General features: G+C 41.4%; 1 protein-coding gene across 1 annotated transcript in view; it reads right to left on the bottom strand.

Annotated features, from left to right (window-relative positions):
- Positions 1 to 1,932: 1,932 nt before the first annotated feature.
- Positions 1,933 to 21,117, bottom strand: part of LOC310788586 (uncharacterized protein) — a gene marked incomplete at both ends in the record, with an annotated part of 65,163 nt that continues 45,978 nt past the window's right edge. The window contains 8 exons of the mRNA XM_083650117.1: positions 1,933 to 1,938; positions 2,138 to 2,497; positions 5,566 to 6,488; positions 7,299 to 7,418; positions 13,206 to 13,372; positions 13,481 to 13,614; positions 13,753 to 14,024; positions 14,506 to 14,598. Of these exons, the coding sequence (XP_083506243.1) occupies positions 1,933 to 1,938; positions 2,138 to 2,497; positions 5,566 to 6,488; positions 7,299 to 7,418; positions 13,206 to 13,372; positions 13,481 to 13,614; positions 13,753 to 14,024; positions 14,506 to 14,598 (2,075 nt within the window). The remainder of the gene's footprint in view (positions 1,939 to 2,137; positions 2,498 to 5,565; positions 6,489 to 7,298; positions 7,419 to 13,205; positions 13,373 to 13,480; positions 13,615 to 13,752; positions 14,025 to 14,505; positions 14,599 to 21,117) is intronic.

Here is a 21,117-nt window from a genome sequence, read left to right as displayed (position 1 = left end):
CTGAGACGAATTTCACACGAACACAGTTTCTGATTAGCACATGTTTTGCATTGATTGGAAGGCTTTATGGCCAAATTATAATTTGGTATAAATCTGCATTAGTTATAACTTGAACTTGAGATGAAAAAGTGTACTGCTCTGCTGACTGTTTCTCACTGCACTGCAGTAGCTCAACTACAAGCAAAATGAAGGTGTCTATATACGCTTTGATATATGGCCCCTGGTATTTTAGCCATTAGACACAAATGCAGCTCTTTGATGCATCCATTGTGAAATTAGCAAATCTTACACTATTACTATTACATGAATTATTTGTTATGATGTAAAGCTGTATAAGGTATAACCTTAAGTTGTGCAGTGCAGAGTTGAATAATCACAGCTTTTCCATCATGTTATAATGTATATGTCTCATGAGTGATGAATTAATCTTTACTGATGAAAATTATAAACTGATCGTTATACAGTACTGTGTGTATATATATTGGTTCAGTAAAAAAAAAGAAAAAATAATCTTACCAGAAGCATTGTCCTTTTTTCCCCAATAACAATGTCTTAGGGTCAGCTGATGAAATGAGCAATATCATTCCACTACTGGAAGAAGGCTGAAGGCTGTACAAATAACACTGCTGTCAGGTTTGAATAACAATGTAGTTTTTTAAATTGGCCACTTGGTGCCAGCCTTTCACCTATTTGCTTTTGTCAGGTTCCTAGCAGAGATGCCGATGACAAGTCAACTAGGCTTCAAGTTTCAAGTTTTATTTGGATCCCCATTAGCTACAGCAAAGCTGCAACTATTCTTCCTGGGGTCCACCAACAAAGATTTTACATGGTGACAATGCAATCTACATACATACTTACATCATAACACACAAACATACTGCTAACATGAATGGAAAGGAGGAATACTATCAAAGAAAATCGCTCCATTAGTGTTGCAGTTCATGCTTACAAGTGTGTGTAGACATTTAACTGCCTCTGCACATTGTGTGTGTGTGTCTGCGCGCGCCTGTATGTAGCCTACACATCTCATGTTCAGGATTAAGCTCAGAGTGTTTGTATCTCTACTTACAGAACTGTGCAGGTGGTACGACTGATAACATTTTAATCTTATTTTCAAGGTGAGTAAAAAGAGCTAACGTGAGGCTGAACTCAATTGTGTGAGGGTGGCTCTGCCTGTGTGTACGTTTGTGTGCAAGTGAGACTGGTTAAAGCAATGTTTCTGTTCTAGATATAGGGGGGTGGGGTTTTAGGGAGGGAGGACTAGCTCGTCAACAAAACACAAGTGGCTATGCTGTCAATACAGCAATATGATAATAGTCAAAGGTTTTGACACACCATTTTGAAACTATTTCCCACATTTGAGAAGTAAAGACACAACTGTGAAATGACGCATTTAATTATGCAGTGCCCAAAAAGTGTTAAACCAATCAAGACTAACTCCTACTTTAGATTATTGAAAGTAGCTACCCTTTGCCTTGATGAAAAGGCAAATGCTTTGGAGAGAAATTAATACATCGATATCAACTTCACTATTTATATTTTCTAAGAAACACATTTCAATCATAAGCCTTTAGATCAAAATGGTTATAAGATCACGGACAATATAGTATGTATTTAATATATATATATATATATATATATATATAAAGATTTGGCAATGGGTTTGTTAAGCCGGATTGTTAAATTAGGGCAGATTAATTGTCCTAATTGCTGCGTATGCTATATATATATGTATATGTATATGTTTATATATATATATATATATATATATATACACACACACACACACACACACACACACACACACACACACACACACACACACACACACACACACACACACACACACACACACAATTTGCCCACTTAAGCAAGTGGTACTTACATACATGTAGTTGTGTGAGAGTGATCCTTGGCAAATGTTCACTCAGTCTAGGCCTGAGGGAAATTGTCCATAGAGGAAAGGGTCTGTGAATTTGTTGCCATGGTTCTTGTAAGCACCTTATAGAGAAAGTGTATTGTTCTCAGTGGTACAAGTATCACGTGTGAAATTCTTGTGCTGTGGACACCGTTTACGACATAGTACAAATATAACACGGCATATGAGTGCAAAAACAACAAGCAATAAGGCAGACACAAACAGACACAACCACAGTGGTAGGGAGAGCCACCAGAATACACAATGAGGGCCACCAGAATACACAATGGAATGGTAGCACTTGCCCACATTGCCAACTTTATCGACAGCGACAAACTCCACTATCTGTGAGCAGCAGGAGGCGTTGTACGCTGCCTGAATGATGGGGGCACTCAGGGAGGTGTGTGAGAGGCTTCCACTACCCTGACGCAGAATAATGCTCTCTATGCCAGTGCCGTTACCGTCGGTGAGGTTGGCCGAGAGCTCCCACTGGAAAGGATCACACTGAGACACATCTTCAGGGCAATTCTCAGCTAGTACACTGACCACTTTGCACAATGGCTGAACAAAATCTGTAACCTGGAGACAGGATAGAACAAAAGGGCAGGTGAAAGTTGTGGATCAGTTAATGCATGAAATTACTATTTAGATCAGAACTTCAACCTATCCAAATGTGCCAAGTTGGTGCAAAATATAGGTAGTTTGCACACAAAACAATTATTGTGCAAAGGTTCTGCACCAAGAATGGCAGGTTACCTTGGTAGGGGAGAATGGGGTGAGTTGTGCCAGCGGGGAAGTTGTGCCACCCCTTGGATCTAGAAAACCATAGAAGAAATTGGTCATGTGACCACACATTTTTGAAGAGGCATCCATTTTACTCACTCTAAGCACATTTAAGTTCAAAAAACTGTTTTTTGCCTCTCAAAGTAAAATTTTTATGATCAAGGTTTATCGATTGTTGTGTCTGAACAATTATAGACAAGCTTGAAAACATTTCACACATGTGTTAGTATTTTAGTACGCTACAATATGAGGCTATACTGTTAGCATGATGTTAGCTCCAAACCAGCTATATGATACAAGTTTGTTAAAATGGTGGGGATGGGGTGATTTGTGCCAAAAGGCCTGGGTTAAGTTGTGCCAGTGCAGTTGCAGTTGATTTAGTGAAATTTTATTTCATTTTGTTCTTAAATGTTTAAATAGACGTTGTTGAAGAATATTGCAGTATTGGCAAGTGTAGCCTGGCTCTGTGATAGTTGATTTTGTTCATTTTGAACATAATTTTTATTTCTGAAAATGTTAAATATGTAGGTCAACTGCTGCTACCGTTTAGCCTTGTTTAACCCTGTTATAGTACACTGGACTTTAGTGTTATCTTTATTTTGTCTTGCTTTGATATAGCATTACAGTATATGAGATGAAAATGTTCCGTTTACTTCTCCAAAGGCACAACTTACCCCGCACCGGGGGCAAGTTGTGCCAAGAGACCACTTTTTTAAGAATAGCCATATTTTTTGAACAGTTTATTTAAGATCCAAAGGGAGTGTTGCACAACATCCTGAAATATATTTACATATTGTAGTTGGAGGCATTACTGTCATGCCCTCACTTTAAAGCAGGGGCGGACTGGGATCCTAATTCAGGCCGGGCATTTCTAGCAGGCCAGGCCACGACCGCCGACCGAAGGTCGGTGAAAAATTTGGGCCGTTTGAAGCCCAATTTGGCTCATTTGGAGCAAGATTTAGTGAATATAATGCTAACGCGATGATACATGTTACCTATTTGTTCACTAATAGAAACATCACCATTGCCTAGATAACTGCAAGTATAGAAGTAAAACCAAAAACATGTCTCTGTACAAACGCGTCACAGCAAACTTTATTTACGGAAGAGTGATCAGATCGTGCATACTGCGTTATTCTCCACAGGCTTAAGAACTACACATCATAATGACAATAATAATAAACATTCAACATATTTTCAGTTTCATTAAACATCTTCTTGTTTAAGCAAGCCCCTAACATTAAAGACATGGTAGTGTGTTCTGCTCAAGCTCCAACCTTTGTTGTAGCTTATAGCCAAGTGTTGAGCAATGCAAAACTCAAGGCTCCAACACAAGAGTCCAGAAATGAATGAGTGACATCACGGTGGCTCTGTCCATATTTTAATAACGTCTATGGTTCCGAGCTTCTGAGTCCAATTTTGCAATGAGATGCACCCACTTCAACCCTGAGGTGTAATTATTACTTCAGACTAATAAGTAATAAAACCACTAGTAAACCAGCAGGCGGCGCATTCCGGGGCTGCTCTCTGCCACTCTGTCAATTATGTCATCATTGTCAAGTCCCATAAGAATCTCCGTCTCTGTTGCCATCAAAAGGAACGCTTCAAGCTTCTCTTGATTGAGGGAGGTTCTTAGGCGGTTCTTCACAAATTTCAGGGTGGAGAAGGTCCTCTCACAGGCCACCTGAGTGATGGATAGGGTGAGGAGGAACTTGTAGCCCAAACCAATGATGTGATACCAGGGCCGTAGCCAGGGTTCCGAAATAGGGGAGGTCCAGCAAGGGCGCCGGAAAAAAATTGAGTTTTTTTTTCCCCCTTTTTAAGCCATATTTAGAGTAATATATCATTTTAAATCAACATTAGGATTATACTGTTGTGATGTCATTATTCAGTATATTCTCTTTCATGTCACCACCTGCTCAGCTCTCCTGTCAACATAATTGTAACTAACAAACACAAACTGTTTTAGCCAAATTCATATCAAAATTACACCTACAAACACAGGTACACAACCCAAGCCGTACACAACACACAAAGTTACTTAGACAGACTAGACACTTACTTTCTTGGTTGTTACTAAAAAATCTGTCAGTGTGTGTCACTCACTGTCTGTCGTTCACTCGCTCACTGTCTCGCAGCTCGCTCACCTTCAATTATCTCGCCAGGCAGACAGACAGTCATCACTCACCACCATGCTGCTGCTCTCTCAGAATCAAGTTACCGCGGACGCGGCGTCAGATGACTTCCTGCCTGACCTGCCTTTCGTTTCAAAATAAAAGCGATCCCGTGTTTTTCATGCTTTTCCTGTTTTCCATGCAGATTGTTTTATTTTTTTTACAATCTTCGTTCTCAGGACACTCTACAATTTTCTGTTCCCAAAGTCCGAACTGAATTGGGGAAGAAAGCTTTTAGGTTCTCTGCACCCACCGCATGGAACAGTCTGCAGTCTGATCTTAAACTTAATAGCTTAGTAACCTTAAATGGTTTTAAGGCTATGGTAAAATCTCTTGAGAACAGGCTGTCTGTATGCAAATGTTTTATTTGATCATTTTAATGTTTTTCAATTGTATGTGTTTGTTTGTTGTAACTTTGTGTTGCTGCTGTTTCTTGGCCAGGTCTCTCTTGTAAAAGAGATCTTTGATCTCAATGGGACAAACCTGGTTAAATAAAGGCTAAAAAAAAAAAAAAAAAAATCTCTGAAATATTAAAAAAAATCTCTGAAATATTAGGGGAGGTCCGGACCTCCCCTTTCTCATAGCTAGCTACGGCCCTGTGTGATACGCATCCGTGAGCAGATTGTACTGAGACAGGATTAGATAGCAGCATATTGGGCAGTTTTTACATGTGGAACAACTTCTGCTCACCAACTCAACGCCTTCCTCTGATTCATCATCACTGTCGGTGGTGGCCCTGGTGTTGTACTCCTCCAATGGTGACAGTTTCAGTCTGTCCCAGTGTTCTGTGAGGCTGATCAGTTCAGCCTGCAATGCCTCAACAGTGGCACATTCATCAAATTGCTGTAAGCATTTGCTGAGCTCCTTCATTGCTGTCGTCAGAAGACCCTTTTCTCTGATCTCTGGAAAATGCCTCGGATCCATGCAGGAGACATCTGAGCAGAGCACTGCACTTGCTGCATAACGGCGGTGAATACTTTCAACAACAGTGTCCAGTATTACATTGTGGATCTTGATTTTGTAATCCATGTTTGCATTAGCAATGGGCTCATCTTCCGCCAACTCACCTGGCTGTCTCTTCTTTTTCTTCGTTCTCTTCTCTGGGAGAGCAGTCTGAGCTTCGGCATCACAGTCCTGCTGCTCCTCTAGTATGCCATTGGCCCACTCAACGAAGTCATCTGCTGCTTTCTTCACACCCTCAAAGTCTCGGGTACACTTTTTCAGCTTCTCCTCCACTCCCCTCACCATGTGCTGTGCTGTTACCACATCCATGCCACTTGTTTGCAGGTATTTCGAAAGAGGGGATGTCTGCTCGAAAATCCGGAGAAAAACCTCAGCTGTAAGTATGGTTTCATACTTTAGGAGAGCATCCTTGTACCCTTTGCTTCGGACGGCAGGTTTCATGGTCACATCCTTTTCGATTCTTTCCAGAGTGATGACTACATCCGTGTAAAGTGCATGGTCAGGCTTTGCAAAGCTTCCAAACACTTTCCTCAAGGCCTCGTCTTTGGCAGACCAGCGGGTTTCACCAATTACACCAAGCCGTCTGTGTCTCCTGTCCTCACTGGTTTCTTCCCATACCTTCATGCGCTTGTATGAATCTCGAATGAACACTGCAATGTCATTCAGTAGTGAGAAAAGGGATTGACTTGCCACAACAACTCCAGTGGTGTCAGTGAGCACAAGGTTGAGGACATGTGAGTAACACCATATGTGTACTTGGTTAGGAGACTCTGCTGTGAGCAGTGGTGTATAAAGTACTAGAAAACCATACTTAAGTAAAAGTAAAGATATCTTCCCAGAAAAAGACTTTGGTAAAAGTCAAAGTCACTCATTAGAATATTACTTGAGTAAAAGTCTTAAAGTACTTGATATTTTCTGTACTTAAGTATCAAAAGTAATTTTCTGATATTAAATGTACTTAAGTATTGAAAGTAAAAAGTACAAGTAAATGCTGCAAAAAAAATCAAGCAAAAGACATCCCTGGGCTTAAGTGGAAGTCTATTTCTTCTTCTTGACTTTTATAGCCACTGGCAAACAACGTTATGTTGCATTACAGCCACCAAATGGAATGGCGTGTGGATCGTGATTAACGTAACTTACAAACTAGGAGCACTGATTTGCCAAACCTGATTGCTTGCAGGCTACGCAATTTCTTCTGATTTTACTTTGTAACTAAGATGCTTGGGGGAAATGTAGTGGAGTAAAAGTATCCATTTTATTTGAGAAATGTAGTGGAGTAAAAGTGAAAGTTGACAGAAATATAAATACTCAAGTAAAGTACAGATACTCAGAAAAACTACTTAAGTACAGTACTTAAGTATTTATACTTACCGGTAGTTACATTACACCACTGGCTGTGAGCAATGCAGAGAAGCCCCTGTATTGTCCCTGCATATTAGCTGCCCCATCTGTTGCATTACCAACACACTGTTTGATGTCTATGTCCATCTTCTCAAGAGTCTCCTTCACAAGGTCCACAAAGTACTGTCCAGTTGATGACTCACAGTCAATGAGTGCAATGAGTCTCTCGTGGACAACATCTGTGACATATCGCAGAACTACTGCACATGGTCTTTGGCTGTTAAATCCTGTGTTGTGTCCATTTGTATGGAGAACATTCCTGCCTTTCTCACTTCAACAGCAATCGTCTCCTGAATCAACATGCTGATGGCTTCAATTACTTTATTTGTTGTTGTTTTGGACATCAGAGTTACCCTGGACCCTCTTCCTTTTTTCCCCTTCATCTCCTTGCTCATCGCAATGCAATCACTGACATGCTCTTGTAGGCATACATTATATTTGCTTTGCAACAATATAAGCTCAATAAAGTTGCCATGGTTGACGGCCTTGTTTTCAAAAGTATGTGCAGCTTCATTTCTGTGTGCTCTGTAGCTAAGCCCACATTTTCCTATAACTTTAACAACATCAGTCACACATTCCATGACCTGCCTCTTCTTTCTGACCTGGTCTCGTCGAACTGACATTTGTTGTTGATCACCACGGCTGGACTGCAATGTATTCTTACCGGTGCAATGGCCGGCGGGCCGCTGCATATTTGGGCCGCTCAGGTTGGTGAAAGTATGTATTATGTATTTGATTGGGCCGGTAGCGGCCCAATCAACATTATCTGTGCTGTTTACAACAAGCTCTGTGGCCATTAGTATCTGTTTCTGGGTGTACGAGGCGTACCTGAAGGCACCATGAGGGGCTCACCCACTTACCGTGCAGAGCGAAGTAGAGGCTCAATGGATTTTACGTGCAGATAGCGCGACTACGCTTCCTCAAAGTGTGGATGGCGGGACCGCAGTCCATTCAGGCATCAATAATGAATGATTCTGGTCTCTGGAGTGGCCCTCCAATCGGTTTTTGAGCGACAGAAAAGTGGATTTTATGCAACAATTTGGATGCAACAACTAGGTGTCATCAGGGGTGAAAGTGGTTTGAATTTCTTACAGGAACTATACTACCCCAACCTTCATCGTTTCATATTGTCCTCCTCCCGCCCCCAGCTTCATGCATCCCTGAACACACACATCAATTTTTTGAATGCCTGTAGCCTATGGTGTAGAAATTAGAAACACTTGACAATATGTAGGCTATAGTGAATTATTTAGGCCTGTTTAAACATTACAACAACAGACTATCCTATGTGGACTATCATGTGTGATTTCAACTCTCCTTTTTGACCAAAACATTTACCACACATTGAACAATTAAATTGTTTCTCTCCTGTGTGAACTATTATGAATAACCGCGGTAGGCTACATTGTATGCTTTGGTGCGATGTAGGATTTTGTCTTTCAATAATAATATCCTCATTGCAGCCTTGCTGTAGTTGTTGGTGTTGTTGCGGTTATTTGACTTTCTGACCACCGCCTCAGTGCTTATTATGAGGCCAGAATAACAGATGCCATTGGGAAGGCTAACCATTTACTTTTGGCTTTATTGATTGTGTATGATTCAACTTTGTATCTATGATTTTATATTATTGCATGTTTTTGTAGATTGTTGGGACTTCACTGGCCTGGAACAAACTGCTGGACTGGGGGGAATGAATAGCTGTGCCAAAAAAAGAAGAAGCTAGGCCTATGTGCTGTAGCCTATTGTATTTTTAATTTTATATTTTTTTATATTTTTCATTTGCAAGTTCAACTGTCAGCTGAGCTCTGTTATTGAAGCTTTGGCTAAAGCCCTGAATTTTACAATGATGTTTTGAAATAAATATGTTTAAAAATAATTTGTGTGTTAAAAGCTTGTGCTACGTTTTCATTAGCGTTAATATATTACAGTAATTTATTTTCAATGTCCGCGCAAGAGCAATTTGGTTAGGCCTAGTAAAATCGCTGGGCTGGGCGCAGTGTTTGTGGTGTGGGAAATGTGTTAAAAGCTTGTATTACGTTTTCAATAGCGTTAATACACTAAGGAAGGTATGTGACCATCATTCATTTCAATGTCCGCTCTCAAGAGCAATTCAGTTGGTTCATGAAATCGCTGGGCTGCGTGCTGTGCAGTGGTTGTGGTGTGGGAGATTCGAGCTGTCAAAAGAGGACAAAAGACTTGCTCCTGGCCAATCCCGGCGCTTGACTGCTGCGTAGGCGGGCACAGGGCGTGGTTTTGGCTTAACCTATGTGGGTTTCGAAATAACGCAGTATGGACAGACAGCCGAGCAGCAGCGCAATCGGATTTTGATTGACAACAGCTGCGTGTCTTCCAGGAACGCCGTTCAGGCACAGAATTTATGTGGGCCGGACGGTTCCAGCCCACTTTCACCAGTGGGAACTACACTCGCGCAATCCTGGTGGAACTGTTTTTGTTTGCGGAGCGGAGGCAAGCCGCAAGCGAGACTAGACTTGACACAGCCCAGTGCAGGCAGCAGCAGTGGCATTCAGGAGCTACATGCTGGAAGCGCAAATCAGCCTACACACACAGCACGGATTAAAAACCACTGACAGCCAGGTCTAAAACAGTTCTAACAACAATTTAGAAGCAATTTATGAGAGAGACTGTTGTTTATTAGTAATGACATAACGTCAGCCATGCATTTCCTTGTTGGAAATTATGGATCGACTGCACTCTGCAACAATCGGATTTTGATTGACAGGCAGCTGGATGTCTTCCCCCAACGGCGTTCAGGCACCGAAAGTCTTACCGGAACTGCGCACCGGACGGTTCCGGCCCACTTTCACCAGTGGGTGTCATTAAAAGAAGAGGATGTTTTACATCGGATAGCGTCTAACTTCACGTGAAGACTCAGGTAGGAGCCAGCATTTAGACCTAGACGTGAAAATGGCACAGTGTAATGGGAAATGCGTTACATTCGCCGGGCGCTAATGCGCTCAGTATGAGCCAGAAGCACCCGGCGAGCGGGGTAAAGTTGTAACAGACTATGGGGAAAGATACATCAGACATATGGGAAATGTTTGTGTGGCTATATTATGTCCAAAGTAATCTACTCTATATTTTTTGGTTTTGAGTGGGCTATCTAAGTTTTAGTTTAGTTTTATAGTTTCACCTATAACAATACTGATTCCTAGTGGTAGGAAGGGACGGGAGATTGATTTATTTGTTTCCTGGTGTGATGACAATTCTTTACTGCTCAATGTTGAAAAGACCAAAGAGCTAGTTATTGATTTTGGGAGGAAGAAGGCAGAAGTCTCCCCTGTCATTATTAAAGGGCTGGAGGTAGAAATAGTCCAGTCTTATAAGTATCTCGGTGTCCACCTGGACAGTAAGCTGGACTGGAAGAAGAACACAGATTCTGTGTTCAAGAAGGCCCAGTCTCGACTTTTCCACTTGAGGAAGCTTAGATCATTTGACATCAGCAGGTCACTTCTTCATGTGTTCTACCAAGGTATCCTAGCTAGTGTCCTTTTCTATGCTGTGCTCTGCTGGGGGGGCAGCCTCACTGTCATGGACAAAAATAGGATAAACAAAATGATTAAAAAGGCTGGCTCAGTGATTGGCCTTCCCCCTGATTCTTTGGAGATGATTATAGCCAAGAGAACAAGGAGAAAATTGAATTCTATTCTTTCTTATGAAGGCCATCCTTTGTTTAATGTATTTAATGCCCTGCGCAGTTCGTTTAGTAATAGGCTTTTGATGCCTCGGTGCTCTACTGAGCGATTTAGAAGATCTTTTGTCCCTGCTTCTGTAAAATTCTTTAACGAACACTGCTAGCCTTGCTTTGTGAGGCTCTCTCTCTCCACTGTATTATTGTTATTGTGCTGTATGTTACTGTTTCTTGTTTGTATCTGTACTCGCTCTGGTGGCAAACCATGTTTCCCCTCGGGGATTAAGAATAAACACCATACCATACCATACCAACATGACAACAATCAATACACTTGTATTTGCGTTTAAAAAAAAATCAGTGTTGTTATGTTTAGTACTGTACTGTACAACCCATGCGAGCGGGAGCGAAGCGAGCGCGAGCTCGAAAAATTGGGCCGATTCGAAATTGTGGGCCTGTCTGACACATGGCAGGTAGCTTTTTTGGTCCCAGTCCAGCCCTGTTGATCACCCAGAAGGGTAGGGATGTCTGCATTGCTGGCTCTGAGGAAAACGGCTTCTGCACTGTCTCTATGGGTCTTTCCTTTCTCATGTTCCTGTACTCTCTGATGGACATGTCTCCAGTCGCGCATGCCTCCTTTGACAAATGCACCGTCACTGGTTGAAGGTTTTGCAAATGCAAGACATACTGAGCAGAACAAGGAGTGAGTTGCTTCATTGTATGTCATCCATTTTCTGTTTGTGCCGCCTTTGGAGTTGAATACATTGGGAATACTTTGGGCTCTTTGATGGGTTTGTTTTGGGTGGTACTGGAAAAAAAAGTCCAAATCCTTGGACTGAGGCCGAGCGAAATAATCGAATGGATTTTCAGTCCCTTCACTGTCCTCTCTTTGTCTTTGGACATCCTTTTGTGTTGCTTTACTGGGGTCTAACCCTCTCTTTCTCTGCACATCTGGTTGTGCTGCAGTCCCTTCACTGTCCTCTCTTTGTCTTTGGACATCCTTTTGCTTTGCTTTACTGGGGTCCGACCCTTTCTCTCTGTGTGGTTGCTCTGCAGAATGAGATTAACATTGTTAATAGGGCTGGGCGATATTGGTCAATTAGTGTGTTAACACTATAAAAGGCCATGGGAAAAACTGCGAAGAAGGCGATTTTATGGATGTCTGCACCAGTGCACCTACCTGAAGGTTCCTGGTCTGATTCTGATGTCACCACCTCCAGCTCTGCAGAAGCACCTGCTGCAGTGCTAGTGCTGCCTCTGTCTCCTTCTCCACCTTTGCAAAGAAAACCCCAAAGGCAAACCCACCCAACCCATACTCAGTTTAACCACTACTGTTTACATTTTACGAATGGCATTTTTTTTTAAATATAGCAATATAAAAATAAATTAATACATGAATAAAGGAATAAATGACTAAATGAATAAATGATTAAACGAATAAACGAATAAATAAATAAATAAATAAATAAATAAATACAAATGTGTTATTAATTGAATTTCTCTCGAATATTCTAGAGGCAATTAGACAATTGTCTACCACTGATATATTGTAGTTTAGGCTACACTAAGACAGCAGAGGCTGCAGAGCTTATTTTTTATGTTTATTCTTCTCTACCTGAGTGTGAGAAACTCTAGCATGACTCAATCTCCCCTCGGGAATCAAAAAATGATCGTGTTACTTAGGCTACTTCAATCAGCAAAAAAAGGATGAAAAAAGGTTGTGTGGTATTGTGTTTTTTGACTGACCTGCTGCCTTTCTGGCAAACATTGCACTTATTGTCCTGCATGTTGCAGCATCTGTAGACAAGGCTTTTCTTTTTCTTTCTCTTTCCCTCTCTGCGCCACCCTTTCTTTTCTTGTCCATTCCGCTCCACTCTGTCGGTGCACTGTGCACACCTGTTGCTAATCAGCTGCTGATTGCTGCAACACACTGCATTGCATCATCATGTGTTTGTCCGTGTGACTCCGTGCAGTGCGCAGCCTCACCTCGAGTGGCCTGGGCTGACGAGTCTGACTGACAAGTTAACTCATTCCTGCCTGCCTGTCTGCTGGCTGCTATCCGTGCAAATAGGAACACTACTGGCCTGGCGACTGGCGTCAGTGGCCTGCTGGCCTGCTGTTCAGTGATATATATAGCCTGGCTTGCTGTTCAGTGAGTGGCCTGGCCTGCAAAAAAATAAAAATAAAATAATAATAATAATTTGCAGGCCATGCCAGGCCAGGCCATGCCAGGCCACCGGGCATTTGCCCGACGTGCCCGATTATGCAGTCCGCCACTGCTTTAAAGACACCTCAAGTAAAAAGTGGCACAACTCACCCCACTCTCCCCTAATGACAGAGAGTCTTAGCACGACGTAATTGGAGTCCGCACCGCTGGATGACTTGGCTTCAATAGTCAGAGTGGCATCAGTGCCTGATGGTGTGTTGACCGGTGGTGTGATGGTCAAAGTAGCATTAGTATATTGCCCAGTTGTCAAGGTGAGACTGTCAAAATAGGAACACATTTTAAGGTTGTAGAAACTAATTCAGTACTGAGACTAAGTGTTGATGAGGACATCCAATTGGAATATGCTTGGAGCTACCTCCACTCACCTGGATGGGAAGTTAATGGGGAAGCTTCTGTCATTTTTGGCATTGATGGTGTAGGTGCCTCCAGAGCCCTGTGTCATGACGCTGAAGGGGAGTGAAAAAGTTGCCCCTGGCTCCACACTGCCGTCTACCACAGCCTGAGGAAGTTCAAAAAGAAGAGGTGAAGAAGACTAATATACCTCATATTCTTCTAAAGTTGGATCTTGAGACGCGTCTGATGCTTCCGAATCCCAAGTTTGAATAATAGATACAGATACGGATGTGAATAGACTGACCCTGATGTTCACTTTGGAAACCGACATCTGGGTGGTGGACTGTCTCTGGAATTGGCTGTTTGACACTACATCATTTCCTTTCAGCATGACCACAAACTCTCCTTCGGGGACTTTATCCACAGTAACCAGGATGTCTCCATTGCCCATGTCAGTTGTGATGCCATTGCTGACATCCTCAGGACCAGAGACAGTTACCAAGCCAACCTCACCAATAGTTACCGAGCATGGACCCCTCCTACCCATTACTGATAGCAACAGGGTGGCAGGCTGGCCTGGGTTTACAGAAAAAATGAGTCAATACCGTATGACAAAAGGACAATTCATTTTTCTGGGCATGAATGAGTAAACATTGGATAATTTTAGATGGTAAAAAAAAAGTGTTTTTAATTTAGGATCATTACATTTTATACAATTATTTACACAACTATAATTTGCAAGGGTGGAAGTAAGTGTACATTTACTCACATTACTGTAATTGAGTGGCTTTTTAGTGTACATTTTACATGAGCTACTTTTTTCATTTGAACTTAATTGGATTTTTACACAAGCATTCTTACTTCTACTTGAGTAAAATATCACTAGTATGCCGCCTTCTATTTGAGTATGACAATATATTGTACTCTCTCCACCACAGATTATTATATATATTTACTTTTTTGTCAGTATAATTTAAAGTAAATTAGTGTTGTGAAACTGATAAGTCATATGACTAAAATTATGTTAATTACTGTATAATTTCTTTATTGTATGTACCTGCTCGTGGACGCCCACTGATTACTGCATAACCTGGGTGAGATCCCTGGAAGGCCTCCACAAAGTCATAGATAAAGTTGATTGTACTCTGGCCTGGAAAAATAGACATGTACACATACAGTATAATACAGAAACATAGTTAAATAAGCACTCGGTGAACAATTAAAAATTAAGCCTGATACTGTGTCTTCACTCTGGTTTAAAACAGATTTTTACTAACAGCTGTGGAATAGTTGTGCTAATCAAACTATTATGACAGTAGAAGCAGCATAGTCCACCTGCCTCTCACAAGGGTACAATTTGCATAGCTCAAAAAGCTGTTTGGGGTATCAATATAATAATAATAATAATGCATTTATTTTATATAGCGCTTTTCAAGACTCAAAGACGCTTAACAGTAAAACAAGAAACAAGCAACAGGCAGCAGACACAGGCAACAGATACAGGCAACAGGCAACAGATACAGGGGACAGGTACAGATAACAGTGGCGGTTCAGGGCAAGGTTGTATGGAGAAGCAGAGGAGAGGAAGAGAACAGGAGGGAGGGGCAGGTGGGGGGGGTGGAGGGTGATGGTTGGAGGAGGTGGTCAGGGGTAGGGGAGGTTGTAAGCTTGGGAGAACAGATAGGTTTTAAGTCGGGTTTTGAAAGTGGGGAGTGAGGGAGAGTCTCGAACGGTCTGGGGGAGGGAGTTCCAAAGTCGGGGTGCGGCACGGGAGAAAGCACGGTCACCAAAGGTTTTGAGTCTGGATGGAGGGATGATGAGGGTGGCAGTAGAAGAGGATCGGAGTGTACGTGAGGGGCGATGGGGGATGAGGAGGTCAGTCAGGTAGGGGGGGGGCTAGGCTGTGGAGGGCTTTGAAGGTGAGGAGGAGTAGTTTGAAGTCGATGCGTTGCTTGACGGGGAGCCAGTGGAGAGAGTGGAGGACAGGGGTGATGTGATCGCGTGACCGGGTGAGCTGAGAACAATATTAATTTTATGTTCTATTGTCCAGCTTTAAATGTGTTGTATTGTGAAATTATTTCCCTTTTTATTAATTAATTCTGGCTCAATGATGAAAAACTATTAATACGTTTTAGGAAGGGCCGTTTCCATAGTGCCAAAGTCACCTCCTCTTCCGCGTTCAACCATAGCAGCCAAAGGATTTCATCCACCATAAATTTTCCATGGTACATTTCCTAAAATGCTTACAAAAATAATTTTATTTGGTCAAATTAAGCGATTCAGATATATTTAGATTCAGGAGAGACCATACCATTTCACTTGTGTCAAAACTAAAAAGCAGAAATGTAGATTTGTTTAACTCATTGAGTGCCACGGACGTCGATCGACGTCAAAGTAAATAGTGACGTAGACTGCTGATGGAAAGGGTTTCTCTGTACCTCGTTCAACCTAATTAAAAACAGCCCACTCCAATCAGAAGGTGTGACATATGTTAATACCTTTCCAGTGTCCAATTATTCCAGATATATGAAAAATCAATACAACAAGCAATTCTGATATTTAGAACATTATTTTATATAGAGAATTTAGCATATTCAGTACAAAGCAGATCAAGTATTTATATTACCCCATTCAGAGATCTCCGAGGTGGATTTGCAGAGATCTTTCCCTCACAGCTGATATGAAGCAGGTCAAGAAAAAGACCCTTGTAAACCGACCCCTCCCTTATCTTTTGCGTGTCCTTTTAAACTGCATCTTCTTGTGGGCTGGTCTCTCCCCGCAGGTTTCCTCCTCCATCTGGGGACATCCTTCACTGCTTGGGCTGTCATTGGTCTGTCACTCTTATGATAGGCATGTTTTCTCCTCCTCTTGGTCCGCAATCATGTGACCTGGCTTCCACTGGAGGTCACAGCACTAACCCTCACTTGAATACTGGTCATCCATTTTATTTCCTATTTTCAACTTATAATTTGGGTCAGCTAATTTAGCTATTTACCTATTAAAGTCCTAGTTTAGAACATTATGTAAGGTTATTGTTAGACTAGATAAACTTAAACTATATTCTGGATATGGATCAAATTCAGCTAAATCATGGGTTAATCCCAGTCTGAACTGGATTTAAACATCTTACAGTTCAGACTTACTGTCTCTCGGTCTGTAACCACCCTAAGGGTGTAACCAGAGTGAGAGCGTATTCTTAAATCAAAACAGAGAAAAACTCACCCTGTTTAAACCGGATGAGAAACTCTTATCAATTACCACTTATCAACTAATTTGACTATACCTTTATTTTCCATTTGGTTGCAATAATAACAATAGGCTATTATTTATCTAAATATGATAGCACTCTCCTTGTGTATCAAGTGGGACAAATTGAAGTTGATCAACACACAACATCAGACATCAGACTCCTCTCATTGGTGCTGTGTACTTGAGCATATCTTCTCTTCTCTGTGGAAAAATCAGCGCATCTAATGTATGCTCTTAAACTTTATTTCATATCAGATATCCAATCATCTCTTTATTACCATTTCACATTCCACTGAACCTCTATTTTCCCTGAGACCAAAAAGCCTATTTGAACCCGTGCCCCTCTTGTCTGCTCTGCTCTTGTCCTTAGAGCCTGTCCTCAAAATGTCAACACATAATAAAAGCATCAAAGTACACAGTGCTGTCCTTATCATAGAAGATTCCACAACCTGCGGGTCCCGTGGAATGTCCTTATGTGGCCGATCTCCGTGACCTCTGCCCTCTATGGTTAACTGAGCCTATCCTAAATGTTTTCCCAGACCTGCCATAAACAGCTTAAAATAACAGTTTGTCACACACAAAGCATTGTTCAACTCCACAGAACCTTCTAATGGTTAATTCCCATGGTCAGCACGTCTCCTAATGGAAATGGAGAAAGTTCATCATTACACAAACTCAGCCGCTCCTCCGATGACCTAGAACAGAACATTTAAACATAATTAAAGATATATTTGAATTAACAAATGACAAGATCATCTCTGTAATTGCATATTTTCATATCAGCATGTAGGGCCGCCATTCTGGAGTATCTGCCTCCTGTTGAGTCCAAACTGGGCCTATGGAGAAATGTTTGATCAAAATACCATAGATTGGGGAGAGAAATCTATCAATCCCCCTATTCACACCTCCAATAGAGGTGTGAAACCACCTAACTTATTGATCTCGTCTCATTACTCCAGTTCCATTCCTCCCTGCAACATTAACACTGTGATTTGAGTTATTTTAAACATATTCTTCAACTTACCCACTTCAACTTGGGTCCTTATTGAATCTAACATAAACCTCTAATGACCAACATTCAGTCTGACCTTGATGGTCACAAGTTCATTCAGTAACATATCTGTTCCCATATCTTTCCTGGAACCCACTTAGACAGCATTAAACCTCAGCACAAACACAACTTAACCCCATTAATGCATCTAATCATTTCCAAATTCGTCATAATATGGTTGCCCCCTTGACCCATGCTACACCCATACCCCCTTGATTCCATTTGTAACCAAATGAGTGCATGATGATTTGCTTAGATCCCACTATGCAGAAATGAAACCCACATCTTCGATATTGGAATTGTCCCGGTGTGTGGTCCTCTGGTGACGTACCACTGTACCTGTAAACATCAGATTTCACAATGTGCCTGTATTTTAAACAAAATAATTTCTTGTATTTTTATTAGTACAACAAGTCGCTTGTATGGCAGATAATGTTTGAGATACTCTGTGAGTACATATCCAATTGTTTACTTTATAATTTGTTTGCAATGAATCCTCATAAACAAGATGGCTCCTTGAGTCTGCCTTTCAAGTTTACAGATTTCGTGTACATGTCTTGAGTGGGTTGGATGAATTCCCAAAAAAAACAACTGCTTTAAGAGCTAGCTTATTGGGGTGGGTCAGTCCCCAGACTGAGGCAAAACAACAATACTCTAAATGCAAACTCAAGTATAATCTCGTCCTCAGAGGAGGCCATTGACTTATTTATAGATACTTTTGAAAACATCTCCTGCGTGCTTAAGTGTAAATGTAGCTATGTGTAGCTTTTCTCAAACGGAAAAATGATAGTGTATCTTACCTGGGTTTGAGCTAGTTCTTCTATAGGGACGACAGAGAGAATTTTCAAGTTAATCAACAAACCCTCCATTTATGCAAAGTTGTCAACTAAACAAACTCATCATATAACTATTGTTCTTTTATGTGTCACTGCAAACTTTCTATTCAGTACATATTACTATATAATGTACAGTATTCAGTGTTCCCCACTGCTGTAATTTCCCAGTCCAATCTATTTTTCATAACTCATTATATCTGACACTTCGTCAGTGTGTTTTTTGCTGAAATTTAACCCTCCATCTGGGTCCATTCTATATTCTATGCATTCATTCACCATGCATTCCACAATGTATGGGGACCCCCCTTTGGTCTAAATTAATCAAACAACTATCAATAATCATTAGATCAATTGACACCTCAAACGAATAATCATTAATGAACCCTCCCCGCCAATCGATCCACACTGAAACTCCAGTAGGCTACACCAACCACAAATGATGTCATCAAGAATGTTCCAAAACTGAACAGACATCATTTCACATATCACAACCACACCGACAAAACACAGCACCATTTCGCCAATCTAAATATTATAATCAATGCTTTCATTCTCCATATAAACAATGAACGTTCACGCCCCATACTATCAGCATTGTATTCCCCACCATCCACATAAAAACCCACATTCCACAAACTTCATCACACATACCAACCCACTCAAATCCTATCTGTCTCCTTTCACCACTAAATGCATTCACAACATCAAATTTCACTACCGGCATCTATCCATCACTCATGCAGTAACATAAAATCCTATCTATCTGAAATTATCACACTCAAATCAACTCAAACATGGAACTTATAGCCTATAATCAGCCACTTACAGCAGCGCTGTCCTGATGTAATGCCTTGCTCAAGAGCCTACCCCACTCGTGCAGCCCCACCCTTAGGAAAGGGCTGCCCTCTTTGACCTTCTCAAGGGACAACATTCTTGGACGTGGTGTGTTTTTAGGCACGCCCAATCTTCGCGCATGCCCAGTTCACTTATCATATAGACCTTGAACAGAACGGAGCTCCCGACTGGGGCTGCACGGAGCAGCCCCCTCGAGCCGGACCCGTCAGCGGCGCTTCTCTCGGGGTTCCGCGGCGTCAGCAATCCTCTCCCTCCGCTGGAAACTGCCGGAAACTCCGCTTCCTCATACAGCAGCCCACACACACAAACACACACACACACACACACATTCTCTGCCCAACGACATGGGAAGTTTGCACTACGAGCGACCCACAGATAAAAGACAACCAAACAGACAGACAGACAGACTGATGGACAGACAAAAACTAAATAAAGGTTGTCGATGTCTGTTTTGATTTAACAGTCAATCGTTTACTACATACAGACATTGTTCCATTAGGCTACTGCAAATTCTTGGCTCCTCACACGGGGATGGAACCGCACGGCCGCTCTATCAACTGAGCTATATTTATTTGAATGCGTAAAGAGCCGGTCATGCTTATATAATCTAGCCCGTCTCACGCATACATCATGTCTACTAGTTGGGAGGACATATTATCTATGTGACGCCTATTATATCTATTCGCATAATCCATAGGCCATAGGCCATTAATCCCATTCCATATCTTTACCCTCTAACGAATCCACCACTCTCTTAAAAGATCCATTTATATTTCTAAATAAATCTAACGTTAAAAGCATACGCTATTATTTTGAAGTGTCGCGCGACCTTACGCCAATTTGACGGCAAAATAACTCATAGGCTATCTACAATTCTCCGCTCTTCAGCCCAACTCTGCCAGACAGACTCACAGGCTTCTCCTGTATGGACGGCAGAGCCCACTCAGACAGCAAAAAGTGCCAGCATCATCACACCCGCGGCCATTTGGCTGCACCCGGACCCTTGGTTAGAAGCTGCGCGCATCAACTTGTGGTGTATTTTCTTCCACAAACAGTTTTTTCATAAGCGTCAAATTACTGTTGGTTCTATTTATATACTATACTCTTACATATTACCGTTTCACTGTGACAGGCGTCCCTGCACAGTGAAAACTTATTTGTTTCAAATAGCACTCACTTGACAAATCAAGGAGTGTGACTAATTATACAACCTATTTATCCCTTTATATTATATAGAAAATGTTCCCCTATATCTAAGGATCATTTACATTCATTTTCTCTTCTTGTCAAACTTACAGCAAAGTTATGGATCATAAAGCAGTATAACACAAAAATACAAAGGAATACTAACCCAAAGTGACCTAATCTTGCATTAAATTCACCTTTTTGTTTAAATTTATAGCATACACCTTTGTGTCTAATTTACATAGCAACATAAATTGGAAGAATCTAAAATTCAACTCAAAATATGGATATTGATATTACTATTATTAGACAATTCTGTGTTATTTCTTCCCCATTTAAAAAATAATCTTTTATGATCTTCTCTATAGCTGATTTTTCACAATTCATAATATAGCAAAACCTTCAGAGCTATATTACAGTAAAACACAAAAACCTGAGCATTAATGCCCTCTGTACAAAGCGGACTTCTCCAGAACACGCCGGTTCTGTATAA

The sequence above is a fragment of the Poromitra crassiceps genome (genome assembly GCF_964638095.1).
Source record: "Poromitra crassiceps genome assembly, chromosome: 13".
Classification (NCBI taxonomy): domain Eukaryota; kingdom Metazoa; phylum Chordata; class Actinopteri; order Beryciformes; family Melamphaidae; genus Poromitra; species Poromitra crassiceps.
This window is presented reverse-complemented; position numbering and strand designations above follow the sequence as displayed.